General features: G+C 34.5%; 1 protein-coding gene across 3 annotated transcripts in view; it reads left to right on the top strand.

The window, feature by feature from the left end:
* The window catches only part of GALNT13 (polypeptide N-acetylgalactosaminyltransferase 13), a 534,707-nt gene that overhangs the window by 221,144 nt on the left and 290,997 nt on the right, over positions 1-22,566 (top strand). For all 3 annotated transcript variants that reach the window (XM_082690946.1, XM_082690944.1, XM_082690945.1), the window contains one exon: positions 14,083-14,251. In XM_082690946.1, the coding sequence (XP_082547072.1) occupies positions 14,083-14,251 (169 nt within the window). The remainder of the gene's footprint in view (positions 1-14,082; positions 14,252-22,566) is intronic.

The following is a 22,566-nucleotide window of genomic DNA, read 5'->3' as shown; positions in this document are numbered from 1 at the left end:
TAATCATCAACAAATAATCATAATACATTACAGGAATGTAGTCATATATTTTGTAATTGGTTGAAGAATATGACCCCCCAAAATGTTGACTTTTAGGAAATCATATTAGAGAGTTAAGTTGAAAAGTAGAATTGAATACAGAAAAACTGGTGAGTTCAGTGCTTGTTAGAGTCATTTAACTCTGAACTTTATCATGAAGTGAGGTATCCACCATAGCTCTCACATACCTTCCTAAAAATTTTTTTTTTTATAAACATATATTTTTATCCCCAGGGGTACAGATCTGTGAATCACCAGGTTTCCACACTTCACAGCACTCACCAAAGCACATACCCTCCCCAATGTCCATAATCCCACCCTCTTCTCCCAAACCCCCTCCCCCCAGCAACCCTCAGTTTGTTTTGTGAGATTAAGAGTCACTTATGGTTTGTCTCCCTCCCAATTCCATCTTGTTTCATTTATTCTTCTCCTACCCACTTAAGCCTCCATGTTGCATCACCACTTCCTCATATCAGGGAGATCATATGATAGTTGTCTTTCTCTGCTTGACTTATTTCGCTAAGCATGATTCGCTCTAGTTCCATCCATGTTGTCACAAATGGCAAGATTTCATTTCTTTTGATGGCTGCATAGTATTCCATTGTGTATATATATTTTTTTATCAGCAGGAAAGAGATGGCATACTTCATGCAAGTAGCCAAGGAAAGTATAATACAAGAAGTATTCACACAGGAATTCACACAGCTCTCAACAGAGTTTAGTTAGTGTGAAAGGAATGGTTGGTTGTGCACTGGGCTGGTAATCAGGGATTAAGTCATCATGACTCCTAGACCTTAAATGGAAAGGGAGGAGGCAATTATATGAGGTCTTAAAAAATCTCTTTTTGCAGAGGGTCACCTGAAAGAGTCTGTGGTCTCGGGACAGGGGAGGGCCACTACCCAAGGAAGAACCAAGGAAATAGATACCTTGACTTTATGTTTTGCCACTCTCCAAACTCTTACTACTGATTTCTCCTATTGACCAGATCCAGTCTGATGTCAGAGTGTACAACTGTACAGAAGTGTACAGAACTCTACAGAAGTATACAGCTGTAATCCATACAGGTCAGCCTCCTTGGGCATAGTTTGAGAAAGAGTGGAGTGTGGATCTGCAGGAACAAATTGAAAATTTACTGCGTTCTGCTCCTCTTTATTCTTAGTATCTTTTCTTTTCCAGAGGAAAAATAATGTGTCTCAATACAAGGGATACATGAATCCCATTATCTACCATAGCCTAATGAATTAATGTCAGTTTAGTCATATTCCCAAATAAAACCTAAAATATTAGCAGACTTCAGTTATATAAGATAATATAGAAAAAAGATGGGGAAATTAAGAAATTCTTAATTAACATAAAATATAGCTGCCATAGTCCCATGACGTGTGTAACTTCCCATGAGACCTTAAATGACAATCACATGTCCTTTCAACTACATCCATTCAGTGTGTATTCGAAGTTCTGTCAGTGAGTGGGCTGGAGCATTCTTTACCTGGTTTTATGATCCTGTGATATGAGCCTTTGATTGCTTCTGCCTTGATTAGATCAATTCATTATTCGGTTACCTGGCCTTTTACAGAAGTGAGGCAATCTAGAGAAACCTCTAGGTTCCAGAAATAGTTCTTGCTTCCATTGTGTGGCAGCAGTCTGATTTCCTATTAAGTAACATCAGTCACCTCTGCCATTATTGTAGTTCCTTTCTCTGCCGGTGAGTTTACTGGCTTGAGTTTATGATGGCCAGAGGGCATACTCCGTTTCCAATTTGACAGAGATTGTGTTGTCTAGTGGAAGCATTTCTTCTGTGGAAACTAGTGCACTTCTACCTATTTGCTGGAAGAAGACAGTCTCAGTTTCTGGACATGCACATTCTGTTTATAGGAGAGATGAATCAAGCATTGGATATTGGTGTAAGCTCTGTAACATCCATTGGAACATCATTTGAAGTCCACAAGATTGCATCTCCCAAAAGACCCTACAGCAGCCTTTAGCAGATTATTCCATTCTATCAAGTCTTCTGCTTCTAGATGTTGAGACAGGTGGATTTTTTGGGGTGAGCCCATGGACACATTTCTTTTTCTTTTTTTTTTTTTTAATTTTTATTTTTTAAAATTTTTTCAGTGTTCCAGAATTCATTGTTTATGCACCACACCCAGTGCTCTACGCAGTACGTGCCCTCCACAATACCCACCACCAGGTTCACCCTACCTCCTACACCCCCTCCCCTCCAAAACCCTCAGTTAGTTCCTTTGAGTCAACAGTCTCTCATGGTTTGTCTTCCCCTCCAATTTCCCCCAACTCCCTTCTCCTCTCCATCTTTCCATGTCCTCCATGTTACTCCTTATGGTCTACAAATAAGCAGAACCATATGATAATTGGCTCTCTCTGCTTGATTTACTTCACTCAGCATAATCTCTTCCAGTCCGATCCATGTTGATACAAAAGTTGGACACATTTCTTTTGTTACAAATTACTCTCCCTTGTCTGAGGTAAGATTATGTCAGAATCCAAAGAAAATAAGGATTTTTGCAAACCTGCAAGTTGCGGTGCTGACAGAATTGTGACCAGAGAAGACAGTTTCCAGATACATTTCTTCCTGCAAGAAAACATTTCCCCATAGAGATAAAAGGAGGCCGATAGAATCAACCTCATACCAGTTACTTGAGAATGTGCTTATCTATGGCTTTGTGTTGTCTTCTGCTATCGGCAAGCTGGTTGGCCATAACCGTGTCAACTATGGTGAGAAGTTCATGTTGTCAGACCTAGGCATAGTCTTTCCTTGTGTTATCCTGGCCTACCTGTATCTTTCCCATTGAGCAAACACTTGATTTAACTGAAAAGAGAGACTAACAGCTATAGGACAGATAATGTTGTATATCTTATTACTGAGAGGTGCTCTGCAGCAGAAGCCTTCTTTGGAAGATTAAATGGGACACAAATATGCATATTTTATGGTCTTTTTAAGGGAACCACTCAGATACTTCATCAGAACTTTTCGTCAGTTTTCTAGTTGGGTTCTTCTAAATTCCTCCTTACCAGGGGCCCAGACTGTCAGCTTCTGCTCAAAGATTAGTGTAGATCCTTACCTCACGCTATCTTTCCCCTTATGCTGGGTGTGGGATAAGGGGGTGGGTGAAGTGGGTATGTTTTTGCAAACTTGAGGAATCGTGTGTGATGATATATAAATGTTAAAAGCTTATCTTTGTGTATCTTGGGAACAATGTATACTGAATGTTGGGCTGTGTAAGGGGCTTCTTCTAAAAATTGTTGGGTGCCTGGGTGCCTCAGTTGGTTAAGCTTCTGACTTCGGCTCAGGTCATGATCTAAGGATCCTGGGACTGAGCCCTCTACGAACCCATACTAAACAGGGAGACTCCCTCTCTCTCTTCTCCTTTCTCTGCCCCCCCCCACTCGTGTGACCTCTCTCTCTCAAATAAATAAAATCCTAAAATAAAATAAATAAAATGACTATTGTTCCGTCTGAAATGTGCCTTTACAAAGGGCTTCCCAAAGCAGCTGACAGCCCAAATTGGTGCTTTTGTTAACATTCTTTTTTTCTTGCCTTGCCCTTGGCCTTTGCCTTGCCTTTCCTTTTTTCTTTTCTTTTCTTTTTGGCAGTGTAGGGGAATGGGATTTCCTACTTAAAGCTCAAACTAAGGCTATTACTAGAGCCATTGCAAGATGAGGGCCTTTTAAATACTTTTAATGAGGAAGCTCATTCTTAATGTAGAAGGAAATAATTTCATATTTCAGCATTATTTTATTACCTCAGTGAACACTTGAAATGCTGCGCCAGTTGTTTCCAGGAAACATTTATGACTGTGACATGTGCCAAACAACCTCTTACAGTACGTAAGAATAGCACTGGCTTAATAAATGTGTAGAATCTTCTGTAAGGATGATTGTGGGGAGAAAAAAGTAAAACATTTTATGCTAATACAAGAATTTGCTTGGTCCTATAAAGGAATGAAGAATTTTGCTACTTGTCCTTGCTCAGGTGCTAAGTGTTTTCTTCCTTAGCTGTAAATTGTAGTGAAGCTCCTGGGAAGAACTTTCCTGCTGGAAAAAAAACAATTCCTGTGGGTGATCTACCTGCTTTTCATCTTACCTGCACTGAGAGGCTTTCCTTCTTTCAGGAACTCCACCCAACACCCATCTCTCTGTTTTCATGCCCCCAGCATCTACTGTCTTTACTTTGTACCTGTCACTGTCACAGTTGTGTCTGTCTTGACTAAAGCCAGGTTTCTGGTCAGTACGTGGCTGAAATCACCTTATGAGGTGATGAATTGATTTAGGAAATACAGATAATGCTAAGGGAAGCATGTAAAATCTCCTTGAATGAAAGGAACCACTGCTGGCCTTCACTGGAGACATGCACATATACATCATGGGACTTAATTTTTTATAGAAATGAGCTTATTTTGGTAACATTATTCATGATCCTTTTTCTCATTTGATTATAAAATGAACATCTTCCATATCATTACATACTTTTGTGCAGGAAATTTGTAATTACTGCAGAGTTTTCATTTTATCTAACACAGTTTATAGTATATACTATGTGTACATATACATATTTACAGAGAGAGAGAATATACATTTATTTTTACCTGCAAATACTACTTTAGTTATTGATGTAGGTGTAACTTTGGACATATATCTCTCCTTCCTTAGAAATACATTTTTTAAAAAGGATTCTTGAGTCATAGTTTATAAGCTGTGTTTTATTTTCTTGTATGGAACATTATAGAAAGTGTGTAATGGGCATCCACTGTAGTACTTATGTGCATTGACATATAATCATTCATTTATTAATTCATTTTGTTTCCAGCTTTACTGAGGTATAATTGACAAATAAAAATTTTATAGATTTATGATGTACAGTGTGATTTTTGATATATGTATATTTTTGTAATGATTACAAAAACATATTTTGTATGTTTTTGAAACTAATTAGTATACCTGTCACCTCACATAATTTTTTTTTCTTTCTTATGGTGAGAACATTGGTTCTCTCTTGGTAAACTTCAAGTATACAAAATAGTATTCTTTAAAGTTTTTATTTAAATTCTAGTTAATAAACTAGAGATTTTTCATTTTTAAAATACCACATGGATAATTTCATGCATCTCTGAGATGTGGAAAACTTCTATTTTAACTCCTCTCTTTCTCAGTTTTTCCACAGAACTACATTGTCTGAAAATTTTCTTTAATCTTTTTCAACTTGTTCACTGGTTGAATGAACAGTTTCAGGCATCGGGTTGAGGCAGAATGCATTGATGAGTCTTCATAGACTAAAGGGGAAAATTATGAGGTGCATTAGGAAAAATAACACTATCGGGTAGAATAGGTCCAAAACCCCAACAGTTTGGCAAAATAGAGTTGTTTTCCTTTTATGTAAATTATACTATATATCTATATATCTTATCAGTTAGTGGCTCTCCTCCAAGTAGTGATTCATACATCCATGTTACTAACTTTTAATTTTGGCACTGTTTTCTTTTCTCTCTCTCTCTTTTTATTTTTAGGTGGGGTGGGGCATAGGGAGAGAGAGAATCTTAAGGAAGCTCCACACCAAGCATGGAGTCTGAGGCAGGGCTTGATCTCACAACCCTGAGATCATGACCTTAGCCAAAATTCAGAGTTAGGCACTTAAGCAGCTGAGAACACCCAGGTGCCCCTCCGCCCCACCATTGCTGCTTTCCACATGGCTTCCAGAATTGCTGTATTGAGGGAAAGAGCATGAAGAATCACTAGGCCTGGGTTTGGCTTATATCATTTCTGTCCTCAGTTACAAAACACATTTAACTGCAGGGGAGGCTGGGAAATGTTGTATGGTTGTGTGTTTAGGTAGGAGAGAAAATGGGCTCAATAGTTAGACTCTCTGCCATAACATGGGAACAGGTAGTGATAATTTAGTATTATGAAAGGATAATGGAGTGAAGTTACAGAACTATAAAATCATGGAGGAGAGGACAATTACCTTTCCTTAAAGTTGAAATTGGTGAAGAGGGACTGTTTTGGTCATCAGAAATAGAAGATACTTCCTAGCCAAAGGGATATATGGAAAGTCAGAGATAATAAAAAGAATAATTCCTATATAGTATGATAAATATATAATTTCTTCATTAAATTTCTATCACTTTTTCAAAACAAATTTTCAGAAATTTGTAAGAATTGATTCACAATGAAGTATATTAATTGAATCATGATCTATAATAGGAATTTTTGAAACAATATAAATGTTTAGTGAAAACAGATTGATTAAATAAATCATAGTATAGCCAAACTATGGCATACTTTGCAGACAATAGAAAATAGGTATATATATATATATATACACCTATTTTATATATATATATATACCTATGATTCCCACAATTGTTTTTTAAATGCTAAAAGTAAGCATTAATCATAATGATCATGCTAAATGAAATGATAAAATTTGGTGTATATGAATGATCCCATTTTAAATACACAAGTGTGTTTCTCCAGAGATCTAAGTTAATCTAAGTTAATCATCCATGCAGTCATTTCATTATTCACTTTCTTTTTTATAGTGCCTGCCTACCCCTGCCTTTGTCTCTCCTCTTTGTCTATCTCTACCATCTTTCTTTCTTCTTTTAAATGAGTGTATTATTTTTATAAAATAATGTACTTTTTATTTAAAAAGAAATGAAAGTTTGGCGATTAGTGTCCCCTTCCTTCTGCATATGATCTCTCATTTAGCTAGCTGGTAAAAATACCACCTTATTAATAACTACTGTGAGGCCCTCCTGGGAAACAGTAGCTAATGCTATTTACAACATTTTTGCCACATAAAAATCTAGTTACTGAAAGGTAGACAAAAATCAGAACACCACATATGGCTAGGATAAAAAATGAAAAAAAAATGTTATTGCCAGATGTGTTAGATTTATAAAAGTTGCATATATTTTTCAAAGAGATAGTAAGTGAATTCATGTTTATGCATTAGAGTCATTTTGATTGTTTAACATATATTAAGCTATATGTTGTAATATCAGTACTGTAATATTTATATTTGAAGTCTGTTACTGTTTCTAACAGAAATGGGCCTAAGTAAGTGAATATAAATTTCCTTTTTCCTAAACAAGTATTACCTTTGACAAATTCAGGGTCTTTAGATTGGCAAAAGAGCATGGTCCAGGCAATCCTGAAGGGAGACAAAATGGTCTGGATGGTGAAAGTGTATTCCAGTGATGGTTTGATTTCCTTATCTCTGAGTCCATCACGAACACATTTATGATTGGCAAGATAAAAAGCACTGTCTTAGAGAAATTGATTTATTAGCAATGGAGTATGAATATTCAAAGATGAAAGAGGTTGAAAGTCAGGGTTTTAAATTTATTACAGTTGACAAATCAGAAGTGATACAAGTGAGAGAAAAGCTGTAGTATTACCAGAAAGAACACTTTTAAAGGCAAATATACAGAAATTAATAATTGAGTAAATTTGAGAATGGAAATACAATTTGAAGTAATTTCCTGGAGGGCATGGCACCTGGAATAACATTAGGTTTTGGTTCAAAATTATGCTTTTACCAACATACATTATATATTACTGTGCTCTTTAACTGAATAAAGTTATTACTTTAAAATCAACTTAATGGGCACCTGGGTAGCTTAGTCAGTTAAGTGTCCAACTCTTGATTTTGACTCAGGTCATGATCACGGGCTCCTGGGATTGAACTCAGCGATGGCCTCTGCGCTTAGCATAGAGTCTGCTTGGGATTCTCAATTTCCCTCTTTCTCTGCTCTTCCCCCCATTCATGCTCTCTCTCTGTCTCTCTCTGAAATAAATAAATTTTCTAAAAAGTATATGTATATATATGAAATAAAAGAAGATAAACTTGAAATTTTCTTACTCGGGATTTTTTTTCCCCTACATATAAATTGTCTTTTTACATCTCTCTCTTTTTTCAAATAAATAATGCTCATTGTCCTTGGGACATTTCTGCAATTGGAAAAAAAATGATCATAATGAAACCTACATAACCAATAATGAAATTAATACATAGTGTTCCTTTGGTAGATTAATTGATTGGTTGGCTTGTAGTTATATTTTTATATTTTGGTAGTTATCCTTTTAATCAGTAGAAATTCTAAGATTAAAGTGAAATCTCCTTAAAGTCTTTGTAGTATGTACTGTGTTAAAAAATGAAATAAATATGTATATACATACACACATATATATAATTCTGCTTTCATATTTCTACAAGCTTTACAATGTCATTTTGAGTGAAGTTACTATTTTTTAATGATTTCATCATATAATTAGAAAGAAAATAACAGAGCACAGCATATTATTTTTGCAGTTCAAACTAGCTTTTGAATTGGGACATTTCCATTCCTGTTCAAATTAATAATAATCGAATCATAATATAGATTTTGTTGCCTTTTGTATTATATTTGTTGCCTTTTGTATTACATTTGTTGCCTTTTGTATTTACATTTATATTAGAGGAGAAAAGTTGAATCAATACTTCAATGATTTTTTTTTTTAAAGATCTTATTTATTTATTTGACAGAGAGAAATCACAAGTAGATGGAGAGGCAGGCAGAGAGAGAGAGAGAGGGAAGCAGGCTCCCCGCTGAGCAGAGAGCCCGATGGGGGACTCGATCCCAGGGCCCTGAGATCATGACCTGAGCCGAAGGCAGCGGCTTAACCCACTGAGCCACCCAGGCGCCCCGAATGATTTTCTTTTCTTTTTTTTTTTTTTTCCCCAACATTTATTTTTATCCCCAGGGGTACAGGTCTGTGAATCACCAGGTTTACACACTTCACAGCACTCACCAAAGCACATACCCTCCCCAATGTCCATAATCCCACCCTCTTCTCCCAAACCCCCTCCCCCCAGCAACCCTCAGTTTGTTTTGTGAGATTAAGAGTCACTTATGGTTTGTCTCCCTCCCAATCCCATCTTGTTTCATTTATTCTTCTCCTACCCACTTAAGCCCCCATGTTGCATCACCACTTCCTCATATCAGGGAGATCATATGATAGTTGTCTTTCTCTGCTTGACTTATTTAGCTAAGCATGATATGCTCTAGTTCCATCCATGTTGTCGCAAATGGCAAGATTTCATTTCTTTTGATGGCTGCATAGTATTCCATTGTGTATATATACCACATCTTCTTGATCCATTCATCTGTTGATGGACATCTAGATTCTTTCCATAGTTTGGCTATTGTGGACATTGCTGCTATAAACATTCGGGTGCACGTGCCCCTTTGGATCACTAAGTTTGTATCTTTAGGGTAAATACCCAGTAGTGCAATTGCTGGGTCATAGGGCAGTTCTATTTTCAACATTTTGAGGAACCTCCATGCTGTTTTCCAGAGTGGCTGCACCAGCTTGCATTCCCACCAACAGTGTAGGAGGGTTCCCCTTTCTCCGCATCCTCACCAGCATCTGTCTGATTTTCTTTTTTTTTAAAGTTTGGCTATGGGGGAACATATTGTTTGGATGTAGGAGGTCCTTTTTATTTCTTTCTTTTTTTCTTTCCTTTTTTTCCCCCCTCTTCTTTTCTTTCTTTCTTTCTTTCTTTCTTTTTTTTTTTTTTTTTTAGCTATGTAGAGGTTAGAAAAAAAATAGGAGTTGTTTTTAAACAAAATGCAAATCAGAGATAAGCCACATATCCAATCATTTAATCTTTCCCATTTCCTATTTATATAACTGAAGAAAAAATATGTTGTAGTGTGTATTTTCTAACAAGATGAATTCTTCCAGAAAAGACCCAGAAAAAGAAAAAGGCTAGTTCTATGGTGTAATTACCTAGCATTCTTTCCCATTTTTGCTTGAACAAGGTGAAAAACACCAATAGGTCTGCTCATTAAAAATTTATAAATTTTTAATTTATAAAAGTTTAATTTTTATAAATTAAAAAAATTTATAAAATGTCAAATATGCATTTGTTAATGGCTGTTATAGAAAAAAAATATTTAACTTTAGGAACGAGAACTTAACCTGATAGACATTAAGTTTTTATCTATTCTCCACTAAGAAAATGAGAATAATTAAGAATGGTAATAGGTGCTTGCTAACTGGTTCTAAGTGTAAGGATACTGTTTATGGCAATTTTGTTTTTATTGATGATAATTCTATAACATGATCACATTCATTGTTACTAACACTGACATGTCATCCTCAGAATGCTAAGCAAAGCAAATGGCTGCATCTTTGAACATATTGCAGAAACCAAATACCTTTGTGTGCAACTTGATCTTCATGCCCTAAGATGTAGCTGAGTGCCCTGTCTTTTCCACATAGAATAAAAGGTTATAACCCTGTCTGGTTCCTAGATGTTGACTCTGGTGCATTTTTCTGGAATGTGATATGCTTTTGTTGGAGTATACAGAGGGACTTTTAAAAACACTGTAAATGGTGAATTGCTTTCTTAATTTCTAAAAATTCTTAACCTCCAATTCTTCAATCACTTTATTTTCTAAAGATTTTTTAAAAGTTTTATTGAAGTAAATAATTTTGAACAGCTGATCTTTTAATGCTGTTTTCTTAGTTTTTCCCTTGAGCTCTCTGCTCTCTTTTAAAAATAGCATGTATGTATGTATGTATGTATGTGTATATGTATTTATTTTTATCATGTTACTTTAAAAAAAATCTTTCTCCCCTTTTTCCATAACTGCCATCATCTTTACAAGAAAAAGTCAACTTTAAATGGTATATTCCCATTTTCTCTTACCAGTTATACTGCCAACTCCTGTGATCTTGCCTGATGGTTGAATTGAATGATGGGAATGTGCTGGTAGCATGGCACCTGGTTGTGTTAAACACAGAAAGGAATTCCAAAGGCATTGAAGATAGAAACAAAACAAGGAGTTTAGATATATATGACAATAGAGAAAATGAACAAGTACTAACTGAAAAAAGGAAAAAAAAAATAAAACCCACTTTCTTGAGAATGTTAAATGCCGTTTCTCCAATTTCCCCAAACCAGAAAGGATAGGCATATAGTTATAAAGCAATAGCTGATAACAACAATAATATTTAAATATATACATTTTACTACCAAAACAGTGAATTGCTGAAAAAATGAAAATTGAAACAGCACTAAGATGTGATTATTTTGCCTGTCACATTGGGGGAAAAAGATGATACTACGCAATACTGGCAAGTATATGGAGAGAGTAGTGTTGATCTTCTGCAATAGAGAGTGCTAATTGGTTCAACTTTTTGGTGGCCAATTTGAAAATCCATGTTTAAGTTCACATATTGCATAACCTTTGGCTCAGCAATTTTGTGTTGATAAATGTACCATGCATGCACTAACACAAGTTTATAAAAATTTATGTACAAAAGTATTTTCTGAGGGAATGTTGAGCTTTAGTTCTAGAATCACACAGACCTGAGTTGTAATCACTGCTTCATCACTTTCGAAGTATATGAGCTTGGGCAAGTTACATACTATGTTTAGATATTTAGATACCACTATACTTTGATAGTTAAATGAAATTGTGTCTATAAAGTGTGTAACAAAGTATTTGGCACCTTGTAAATACTTTATTACTCTTTGTAGTGAAGATAACATTGTTATAAATATTATGCAGCGTGGTTTAGTATAACAAAGATCTGAAAACAAGCCCCATTATTCATCAACTAGGATATCAGCTAAATAAACTTAGGTTCATTGACTAGAATACAACAGAGTCACTAAAAAGAGTAAGATCAATCTACATGGAAGGAGAGGCAAGAAATACTTGGAAGAAAAGAAACAAGTTTTAGTATTAATGGTATTATTCCATGTGTATGAAAAGACAGAGTAATATATTTTTATTAGTATATATAAACAGAGAAAGAGGAAAAGAATATTAACCAACATATTAATAGTGATTCTCTCTGGGAAGTAGAATAATGAGCCACTTTTATTTTTTCTCTATTTTTTGAAATATTTTATGTTTTTAAAAATCATTCTTTATCCAGAAGTCAAAAAATTTTTATCACAAAAAACTAATCCTATTTTTCTGGCATTATCTATCTATATATATGTATGCTGATTCCAGACCAGAATATATAATCTAGCCATATCTATATCCATAAACATAGATTACATATTCTGGTCTATAGCCTTAATGCCCCAGAAATAGGGTATATGTACACATTCATAAAGTATCAGTGGTAACTAAGTATCATGTAGCCCGATATGTATTTTACTTGAAAATAAGAGGGAACTACAGAAATTCATTTTTAACCCTTTTTATGGAATCAATACTTAAAAAAGAAACCCTAGAAATGGAAGGAAACTTAGTATCCAAGTCCAGCATCTCACCAGGAGCACAAAGTCAGTGAAAGCTAACTCCATCAACTTCATCTGATTTGGGGGATAATAAACACATTAACTCCCAAAGTAAAATATTGCTGTTAGAATTTTATTTCTTAAATTGGCAAAATGTGCTTTTTCCTAAAATTTCTGCTATTGTTTCTATTTTTGCTTCATGAAGTGAATGAGGCTCTTTATAAACTCTTCAGATGACCACTTTTTAAATAATTTGGGGTTGGATACATACAATTTTTTCATTTAAAATTTTCCCAGTTCTTAGTATTTTTCTGTATGTCAGAGGATTTCTGGGCTTGTTATCTTCTTCTCATATCTCATACTCCTATCTGAAGGTCCTTAGAGATGCTTATTCTCTTTTATAGTCTGACTCATGCCATTCCAAAAAGAATAATCAACTGAATGATCCCATTGTTTATTAGTATTAATAATATCAGGCTAGATGTTCTCTAACTATAAATATCAAGGCAGACAAAAGTTTTCTTATTATGTTCTGGTTTCAAACCTATTCTATTATTTTGGAATTTGTATTTTTATGAAATATTTCACAAATTATTTTCACAGTCTTTATATACTTTATAAATTTTACAATTTTTAAGGTAATCTGGCTCCAAATATTTGCCCCTAGGTGGGAAGCTAATTTCAGTAAGATTAATGTGTTAGGGAATAAAATAGTAACACATTGAAAGAGTCAAGACCAGACCACATTCCTTTCATTATAACTTAATTTAGCATCATTATGAAGAGTAAATTAAGGATCCATTAGGACTGACTGGAATTTTTAAAAACTGATATATTAACATTCACATTCACATATGCACACATGCACACACACATACACACACATACACACAAACATTGAAAGGTATTTTGGAGCAAGAGGGAATATTAGTGTAGTGATAACTTGCAGGGAAATGACCTGTATATGGAATCCTGAGTTTTCTTGATAAATAGTCAAGTCTGGAATATTGTTGAGAGGTGCCAGTAATGGAGCATATAGTGTCCAAATCCAACTTGACATTTGAAAATCTATTTCACCATTGTGAAAGTTCTATTTTTTAAAAAAACTTTGACAGAGGAATCAAATTGGAGTTGAGATGGGTTATCAACCTTGCTTTCTTTTAGAAAGGTGCACTGGGAGTAGGTATGTGAAATATCAAAACATTTAATTGAATGAAAATAAATTTATGTTGGTATATTCTCAAAAGTTCTCTTTGATTTTGCACAATTTTGTCTGCCTAAGTGTTCAAGTTCATCCCTTCTCTAATTTATATTAAAAATATGACAGGGACGGCTGGGTGGCTTAGTGGTTTAAAAGCCTCTGCCTTTGGCTCAGGTCATGATCCCAGGGTCCTGGGATTGAGCTTAGCAGGGAGTCTGCTTCCTCATTGCCCCCTGCCCACCACCGCCTGCCTTTCTGCTGTGATCTCTGTCTGTCAAATAATAAATTAAAAATCTTAAAAAATATATGACAGAGAAGTTTTAAGTATTGATTAGTCAAATCATATAATATGTTTAGACTTAAAAGGCAACATGCAGCATTGAGATAATGAATTAAAATAGGTTGTTTCATTAGCGTAGTGTATGGTTTGTAAGTAAGCAATAAAGACTTGATGTTTATATTATTAAGCCGGTCTCTAGATTATAGACTTCAAAATCTAATCTAACATAAGAGTTTATTTATTCAGTTCATTATCTGTGTGTTTGTATGTGTGTGTGTACCTGTGTGTGTCTTACAGCTGTTATTTCAAGAAATCAAGAAGGGCCAGGAGAAATGGGAAAGGCTGTGCTGATTCCTAAAGATGACCAGGAGAAAATGAAAGAACTGTTTAAAATCAATCAGTTTAACCTTATGGCCAGTGACTTGATCGCCCTTAACAGAAGTCTACCGGATGTGAGATTAGAAGGGTGAGTTTCCATGTGTCCTATAATCTTATATATTGCTAATCTCTATATCTCACAATATCTCAGAACTTCTGGATCTCTATGGTTCTGAATACCTATGCCATAGTGGGGATGTACTGTGCATCATATGATAAGAAATACTATTTTCTTCCCTGGCAGAGCAAAATAGTATGCTTGCAAAGACACTACAGAATATGCAAGCCTAACAGGTTTCTCTTCATGAGATGTTGTTTGTTTTGCTTTGCTTTATCTTCCCAAATACAGAATAAACATGCTATTTGATAGGTTATATGCTTGCCTGCCTAGAGAGCTCTTACACTTCGTATTGAAAAACTATATGCTTTGCTTTCAGTGTAAAAATGGCCAATTGCTGGTATGATTCTTTGACCCTTTAAACATTATTTATTATGGATTCCAGCAATTTATGGTACTATTTATAATTAGAATGCTTAGCTATCAGCCATGGAAGAAATATTCACTGGGAAATAGTAATACTCGATGCAGGATGATGTTGAAAAATTCAGCTTGTTTATGATTAACTGTATGCTATGCTCTAGATAGTTGAACATGTTTTAAATGGCTGTAATAAAAATCAGAATATTTAGTGGCAGTATTGTCATCCTAGTAATACAGTTCTTACAAAGCAGACTCTTGGCGCTTAGAAAAGATATATCCCGAGACTTTAGAAAATTTCCAAGTTTACAGATAAGCTGCAGACCCCACTTCCATGGAAATAGAAGTTGTTCTTTTATACATGTAATGACCTTCTCCATATAGAATAAAATTACAATTAATGCAAATAATGGCTGCCACCTATAATGGTTATATTACATTAGTAGCATAGTGATGTTAACATCATATTAAATAAATCTGATTTTTTTCCTTTCTAAATTACTACAAATGAGACCAAAACAGAGTAAACAAATCTTGTTGAATTGGTGGGACTGGATTGTCAGGTTTATTTGATAGCTAACTAACTGGGCTTGTATACCTTCATATGCTTTTGAAATGTCTCTCTCACCACCCCCCCCCCCAAAATCCCAAAACCAACCACAAATAACTACATATTATGGACATCTGTGTCCTCTAATAAATGACTAAAATGTTGAATGTTACATTTGTGCATTCCAAAGACCTATATCATTTTATAGGTAGTTTTATCCATATTTGTATATTTGTACATAAACACATTTAAGATATACAATAAGCATATTCTTTGAAAGAATTTTGAACACTTTAGATGCTGTTTATGCCATTATAATAATGCATTTCTTTGTTTTATATATCATGTTGTGATAAAATGGATAAATATGATGCCTATTCAGGAAAAACAAACACTATTTCAAATTTTTAAGAATTCTTCACTTTCAACTATAAGAACATAAATTTTATATGAGATCTGGGATAATTAAGCTGACAGCTGTGTTAGTACAGAACCATCACTTCAAAAAAATTTTCACCAAACATTGTTTAAAATATTTGTGGCCAATGTATTTCTTCTTTTAAGAATCACTTAGTAAATTAAGTACTTGAGTAATTAAGCCTTAAAATACAGAACAATTTAGCATTTTAAAATGGAGATTTCAAATGGATTACTATAAAAACTACACAAAATGCAAGACTTACTGTGTTTTTATCTATTTATTTTGTGTGTGTATGAGGTTGACACATTTTATTACACACACACATTTTATTACACACACAATTTATTATACACGTAATTTATTACAAGAATTTCTATACACCGCATCCCTTTCTTTTAAGTTGAGGTATAATTGACGTATAAGAAATACTCATTTCAGGGTACAGTGTAGTGATTTGATATTTGCATACAATGTAAAATGATGACCACAATAAATTCTAGTTAACATCTATCAGCATACAGAATTACAAAAATTTTTTTCTCGTGGTGAGAACTTTTAAGATTTACTCTTTCAGCACCTATCAAATATGCAACACAGTATTTTTTACTGTAGTGGTCATACTGTACATTATATCTCCATGACTTAGTTATTTTATAACTGGAAATTTGTACCTCTTGACCTCATTCACCCAATTCTCCCAGCCCCCAAAGATCCTCCCCTCTAGAGACCAGCAGTCTGTTCTCTGTTTTGTTTATTCATTTTATTGTTTTTTAGATTTCATCTGTAGGTGAAATCATACAGTCTTTGTCTTTTTCTCTCTGACTTATTTTACTTAGTGTAATACCATCAAGGTGCATCCATATTGTTGCAAATGGCAAGATTTCATTCATATTTATGGCTGAGTATTCTATTGTATATATATACTACTTTATTCATTTATCTTCCTATGGAAACTTAGGATATTTCCATATTTTGACTACTGTAAATAATGTTGCAGTGAACATAAGCATGCATATGTGACTTCAAATGTGTGTTTCTGTCTTTTTGGATAAATACCCAGCAGAGGAATTTTTGTATCATATGGTAGTCCTATCCTTAATATTTTGAGGAACCTACATACTGCTTTCCATAATGGCTGCACTAGTTTACATTCCCACCAGCAGCAGTATATGAAAGTCTTTTCTCTACATTTTTACCAACACTAATTTCTTGTCTTTTTGATATTAGCCATTCTGACAGTTGTGAGGTGATATGTCATTGAGATTTTGATTTCCATTGCTTGACTTTTTAGTGATAATGAGCATATTTTCATGTGCCTATTGGCCACCTGTATATCATCTTTGGAAAAATGTACAGATCTTCTGCCCATTTTTTAATTGGATTGTTATTATTGTTACTGAGTTGTATCAATTTTTTTCATATTTTGGATATTAACCCTTATCATATATGTGATTTTCAAATATCTTCTTTCTTTTGGTAGGTGGCCCTTTCATTTTGTTTCTGGTTTTCTTTGCAGTGCAGGGATTTTTTAGTTTGATGCAGCCCCACTTGTTTATTTTTGCTTTTCTTGTTTTTAACTTTGGAATCAGATCCAAAAAGTCATCACCAAGATAGATGTCAGGAGCAGACTGTGCCTGTTTTCTTCTGGGAGTTTTATGGTTTCAAGTCTTAACATTCAAGTCTTTAAGCCATTTTGAGTTAATTTTTGGGTATGGTGTAAGATAGTGGTCTAATTTTATTCTTTTGCTTATATCTGTCCAGTTTTTCTAATACCATTTATTAAGAGAGTGTCTTTTCCCCATTGTACATTCTTGCCTTCTTTTTCATAAATTAATTGATCATATATGCATGGGTTTATTTGGGGGCTCTCTGTTCTGTCCCATTGATCTATGGGTCTATTTTTATGCCAATTGCATACTGTTTGGTTACTGAAACTTTGTCATATACTTTGAAATCAGGGACCGTGGTGCCTCCAGCTTATTTCTTCTTTCCAGATATTGCTTTGTCTATTTGGGATCTTTTGTGGTTCCATACAAGTTTTGGGATTGTTTGTTCTATTTCTGTGAAAAAAATCCTTTGCAATTTTGAATAGAAATTGCATTAAGTCTGTAGATTACTTTGAGTAATATATGCATTTTAACAATACTTACTCTTCTCATCCATGAGCATTCAATATCTTTCTATTTATTTGTGTCTTCAATTTTTGTATCATTATCATAGTTTTTAGTATATAGGTCTTTCACCTCCTTAAATTTATTAAATTTATTCCTAAGTATTTTATTCTTTTTGATATAGTTGTAAATGGGATTGCTTTCTTAATTTCTCTTCCCAGTAGTTTGTGTTTAGTGTATAAAAACACAGCAGATATTTGTGTATTGATGCTGTATCATTCAACTTTACTGAATTAGCTAGCTTATTAGTTCTAACAGTTTTTTTTTATTAGTTTTAACAGACTTTTTTTGATAGAGTCTTGGGGGGGTTTGTGTATAAAATTTTATCATTTACAAAGAGTGACAGTTTTACTTCTTTCTGTCCAATTTGAATGCCTTTCATTTCTTCCTCCTCTTCCTCTTCCTCCTCTCCCTGCTGTCCTTCTCCTCCTCCTTCTGTTTCTTTCCAGATTGCTCTGGTAAGTACATCCTGTGCTATGTTGAATCAAAGTGGGAAGAGTGGGAATCTCAGCATTTTCCAGATAATGGAGTAACAGCTTTTCACCAATGAGTATGATGTTAGCTGTGGGCTTGTCATATATGAGCTATAGTATGTTGAAGTATATTTTCTCTATACCCATTTTGTAGAGCATTTTTATTTTAAATGGATGTTGAACTTTGTCAGATGCCTTTTCTGCATCTATTGAGATGATTAAGTGATTTTTATCCCTTATTTTATTAATGTGGAGTATCACATTGATTGATTTGCAGATGTTGAATCATCCTTTCATCCCAGAAATAAATCCCACATAATCATTATGCAAGGTCCTTTTAATATTGAATTGGGTTTGCAAATATCTGTTGAAGATTAGATTTTGCATTTATGCACATCAGGGGTGTTGGCATATAATTTTCTTTTTTGTGGTCTTGTCTGGCTTTGGTATTAGGGTAATGCCGACCTTGTAAAATGAATTTCTTTTTTTTGTTTTTTAAGATTTTATTTATTTATTTGACAGACGGAGATCTCAAGTAGGCAGAGAAGCAGGCAGAGAGAGAGGAGGAAGCAGGCTCCCAGCTGAGCAGAGAGCCCGATGCGGGCCTCAATCCCAGGACCCTGGGATCATGACCTGAGCCGAAGGCAGAGGCTTTACCCCACTGAGCCACCCAGGTGCCCGTAAAATGAATTTCTAAGTATTCATTCCTCTTCAATTTTTTTGGAAGAGTTCGAGAAAGATGTGTATTAAATTTTTGAAGTTTTGGTAGAATTTACCAAAACTGGTCCTGGACTTTTGTTTGTTGGGAAGTTTTTGATTATTAATTCAATCTCCTTTCTAGTAATTGGTCCATTCAGATTTTCTCTTTCTTCATGATTCAAGAAGATTGTATGTTTCAGGAATTTATCTGTCTTTTCAGGTTGTCCAATTTGGTGGTGTATGATTGTTCATAGCAGTCTCTTTTGATCCTTTGTATTTCTCTAGTACTCGTTGTAATTTCTGGTCTTTTATTTCTGATTTATTTATTTGGATCCTCTCTATCTCTCTGTCTCTCTCTCTTTTTCCCCTTGATGAGTCTAGTGAAAGGTTTATCAACATTTTTTTACCCTTTTACTAGCTCTTTCACTGATCTTCTCTGTTGCATTTCTGAATGCATTTCTTTTGCATTCGTTTCTGCTCTGATTTTTATTGTTTCTGTCTTTGTTCTTCCTTCTCTAGTTCTGTTAAGTGTATAACTAGATTGGATTTTTTCATTTATTGATGTTATATCACTCTGAGCTTCCTTCTTAGAACTACTTTTGCTCCATCCCATAGATTTTGGTGTGTTCTCTTTTCTTTTACATTCTCAAGAGTTTTTTGTTTTGTGGTTTGCTTGTTTGTTTTAGTTCCCTATTGATTTCTTCATTGACACATTAGTTGTTCAGTACCATGTTGTTTAATCTTCATATATATATATATATATATATATATATATTAAATTTTCTAGTCATGATCTTGTAATTGATTTCCACTTTCATACTATTGTGTTGGAAAAGATGCTTGATAGGATTTCAGTCTTCTTAAATATATTTAGATTCATTCTGTGGTTTAACACATGATCTGTCCTGGAGAGTGTTCCACATGCACCTGAGAAGAATGTGTATTTTGCTGTCTTGGGTGGAATGTTCATATTTTAGAGTCTATTTGGTCTAATGTGTTGTTTAAGGCTGATGTTTCCTTATTGATTTTCTGTCTGGACAGTCTATCCACTGATGTATGTGAGGTTTTAAAAACCCTACTCTTACCGTACTGCTGTTCTGCTGTTAATTTCACTCTTTAGGTCTGTTAATAAATGCTATGGATATATTGGGTGTATAGTTATTTATAGGTTACATTTTCTTGCTGGATTGATCTTTTGCCATTATATAATGCCTTCTTTGTTTTTTATTATAGTCTTTGTTTTAAAATCTAATTTATCTGATAAAAGTATAGCTACTGTAGCTTCCTTTTGGTTTGCATTTGCATGGTTGCAGGATTTTTCCATATTTCACTTTCAGTCAGTGTATGTTCTACAACTGAAGTGAGTTTCTTCTAGGTAACATACAGATGGGTCATATTTGTTTTTTCTTTTAATCCATTCAGCCAGTCTTTGTTTTTTCCATTGAAGAATTTAGTCCACTTATATGTAAAGTAATTATTGATAGCTATGTACTATTTGTATAACTAGATTGTTTTCTGACCCTTATAGTTTTGTACTTATTCTTTCTTTTTTCCTCTTTTTCTCTCTTCTTTGGTACTTTGAAGACTGCCTTTAATGTTATGCTTTGATTCTTTTATCATTACCTTTTGTGTATCTTCCTACAGGTTTTTGCTTGGTGATTACCATAATGCTTATATATAGTGGCCTACATATACAAAAGTCTATTTTAAGTTGATAACAAGTTAAGTCTGAATATATTCTAAAACTCTACATTTTCACTCTACCAACCCCCTGCACTTTATATTTTCATGTCATATTTTGAATCTTTTTATTTTGTGTGTCCCTTAACAAATTATAGGCACTTATACTACTTTTGTTTTTTAACCTTCACACTAATTGTGTAAGTTTTTTTTTCCTAGATTTTTATTTATTTATTTGACAGACAGAGATCACAGGTAGGCAGAGAGGCAGGCAGAGAGAGAAAGGGTAGCAGGCTTCCTGCTGAGCAGAGAACCTTATGTGGGGCTCCATCCCAGGACCCTGAGATCATGACCCCAGCGGAAGGCAGAGGCTTTAGCCCACTGAGCCACCCAGGCGCCCCCTAGCTGTGTAAGTTTAATCTGCTACATTTCTTAAATATTTGCCTTTACCATTGAGATTTTCACTTTCATATGTTTCTTGTTACTAATTAGTATTCTTTCTTTTCAGCTTAAAGTAGTCCCTTTAACATTTCTCGTAGGCTCCTTTAGTGGTGTGAATTCCCTTAGCTTTTGCTTGTTGGAAAACTCTTTATCTTTCCTTCAATTCTGCTTGATATTATTGCTGGGTAAGTATTTGTGATTGGAAGATTTTTCCCTTCAGCTCTTTAGGTATACGATGTCTCTCTTCTGACATGCAAAGTTACTGGTGAAAAATCTGCTTATAGTTTTATGGGGGTTCTCTTACACATATCAAGTCCTTTCTCTCTTATGGCATTTAAGATTCTTTATATTTAACTGCTGACATTTTAATTATAATGTGACTTGGTATTGATTTCTTCCAGTCCATTTTTTTTTTTTTTTAACTCATTGGTTTCCTGGCTCTGGATATCTGTTTTCTTCCCCAGGCTAGAGCAGTTTTCAGCTATTACTTCATCAAATAAGTTCCCTGCCCCTTTCTCACTTTATTCTCCTGGGACCCCTAAAATGCAAATATTGCTTTGCATTTTGATGTTGACTTCTTAACTATCTTCACTTTTTTAAATTATTATTTCTTTTCTTTCTGCTACTCTGCTTTAGTGAGTTCCACTGCCCCTTTTCCAGATCACTAATCCTTTTTCTGCTTCATCTAGTCTATTGTTAAAAACTCTTGTGTACTTTTTAGTTCAGTTATCTTTTTCTTCAGCTCTGTGACTTCTGTTTGGTACTTTATAATATCTTCTCTCTCTTTGTCAAAGCTCTAGTATGTTCCTCCATTCTTCTCCTGAGTCAGTGAGCATCCTTATACCATTACATTGAACTGTTTATCAGATACATTACTTATCTTCCTTTCATTAAGATTTTTTCCCACAGTCTTGTTCTTTCATTTGGAACACATTTGTTTCCTCAGTTTCCTTGATTCTTTGTGTTTGTCCACATGAATTAGGAGAAACACTTACCGCTCCCAGTCTTAAAGGAGTGACTTTATGTAGAAGATGACACTTATCTTTCAACCTTGTCCTAGCTCTCGCTGTCTCTTAAACCTTTGCAGTTGTCTAAACAGCCTGATTACTTTTGATCCATCCCTATTTTTGAGGTTGTATCAAGACCTGTCATTGTTTCAGAGGGAGGGATCTTAGCCCCCAATTTCAGGCTGATTGGAAATCAGACCCTCACACAAAAGCTTTTAAAGTATGCTAACATATACAGTCCTGCAGGACTACAGTTGTAAATCCAGCTGGCCTCCAGACCAAGTTTTTGGGAAGTATTTCCTTAGCAACAATTGCAAAAGTCAAAGCTCTGAATGACTACATAAACTCCTTTCTGGAAGGTACTGGCTGGCTGTAGCATAGCCACAGGAGAGCACAGAGATGGCATGCACAGCCTATGCCTTCTAAAAGCAACTCTGTGTCCTTCTCTTCTCCTTTTCCTCCTCTTCCTCCTCCTTCTCCTCC

This window comes from Mustela nivalis (assembly GCF_964662115.1).
Source record: "Mustela nivalis genome assembly, chromosome: 11".
Taxonomy (NCBI): Eukaryota; Metazoa; Chordata; class Mammalia; order Carnivora; family Mustelidae; genus Mustela; species Mustela nivalis.
The sequence above is the reverse complement of the archived record's forward strand: the minus strand, read 5'-3'. Positions and strand labels throughout refer to the sequence as shown.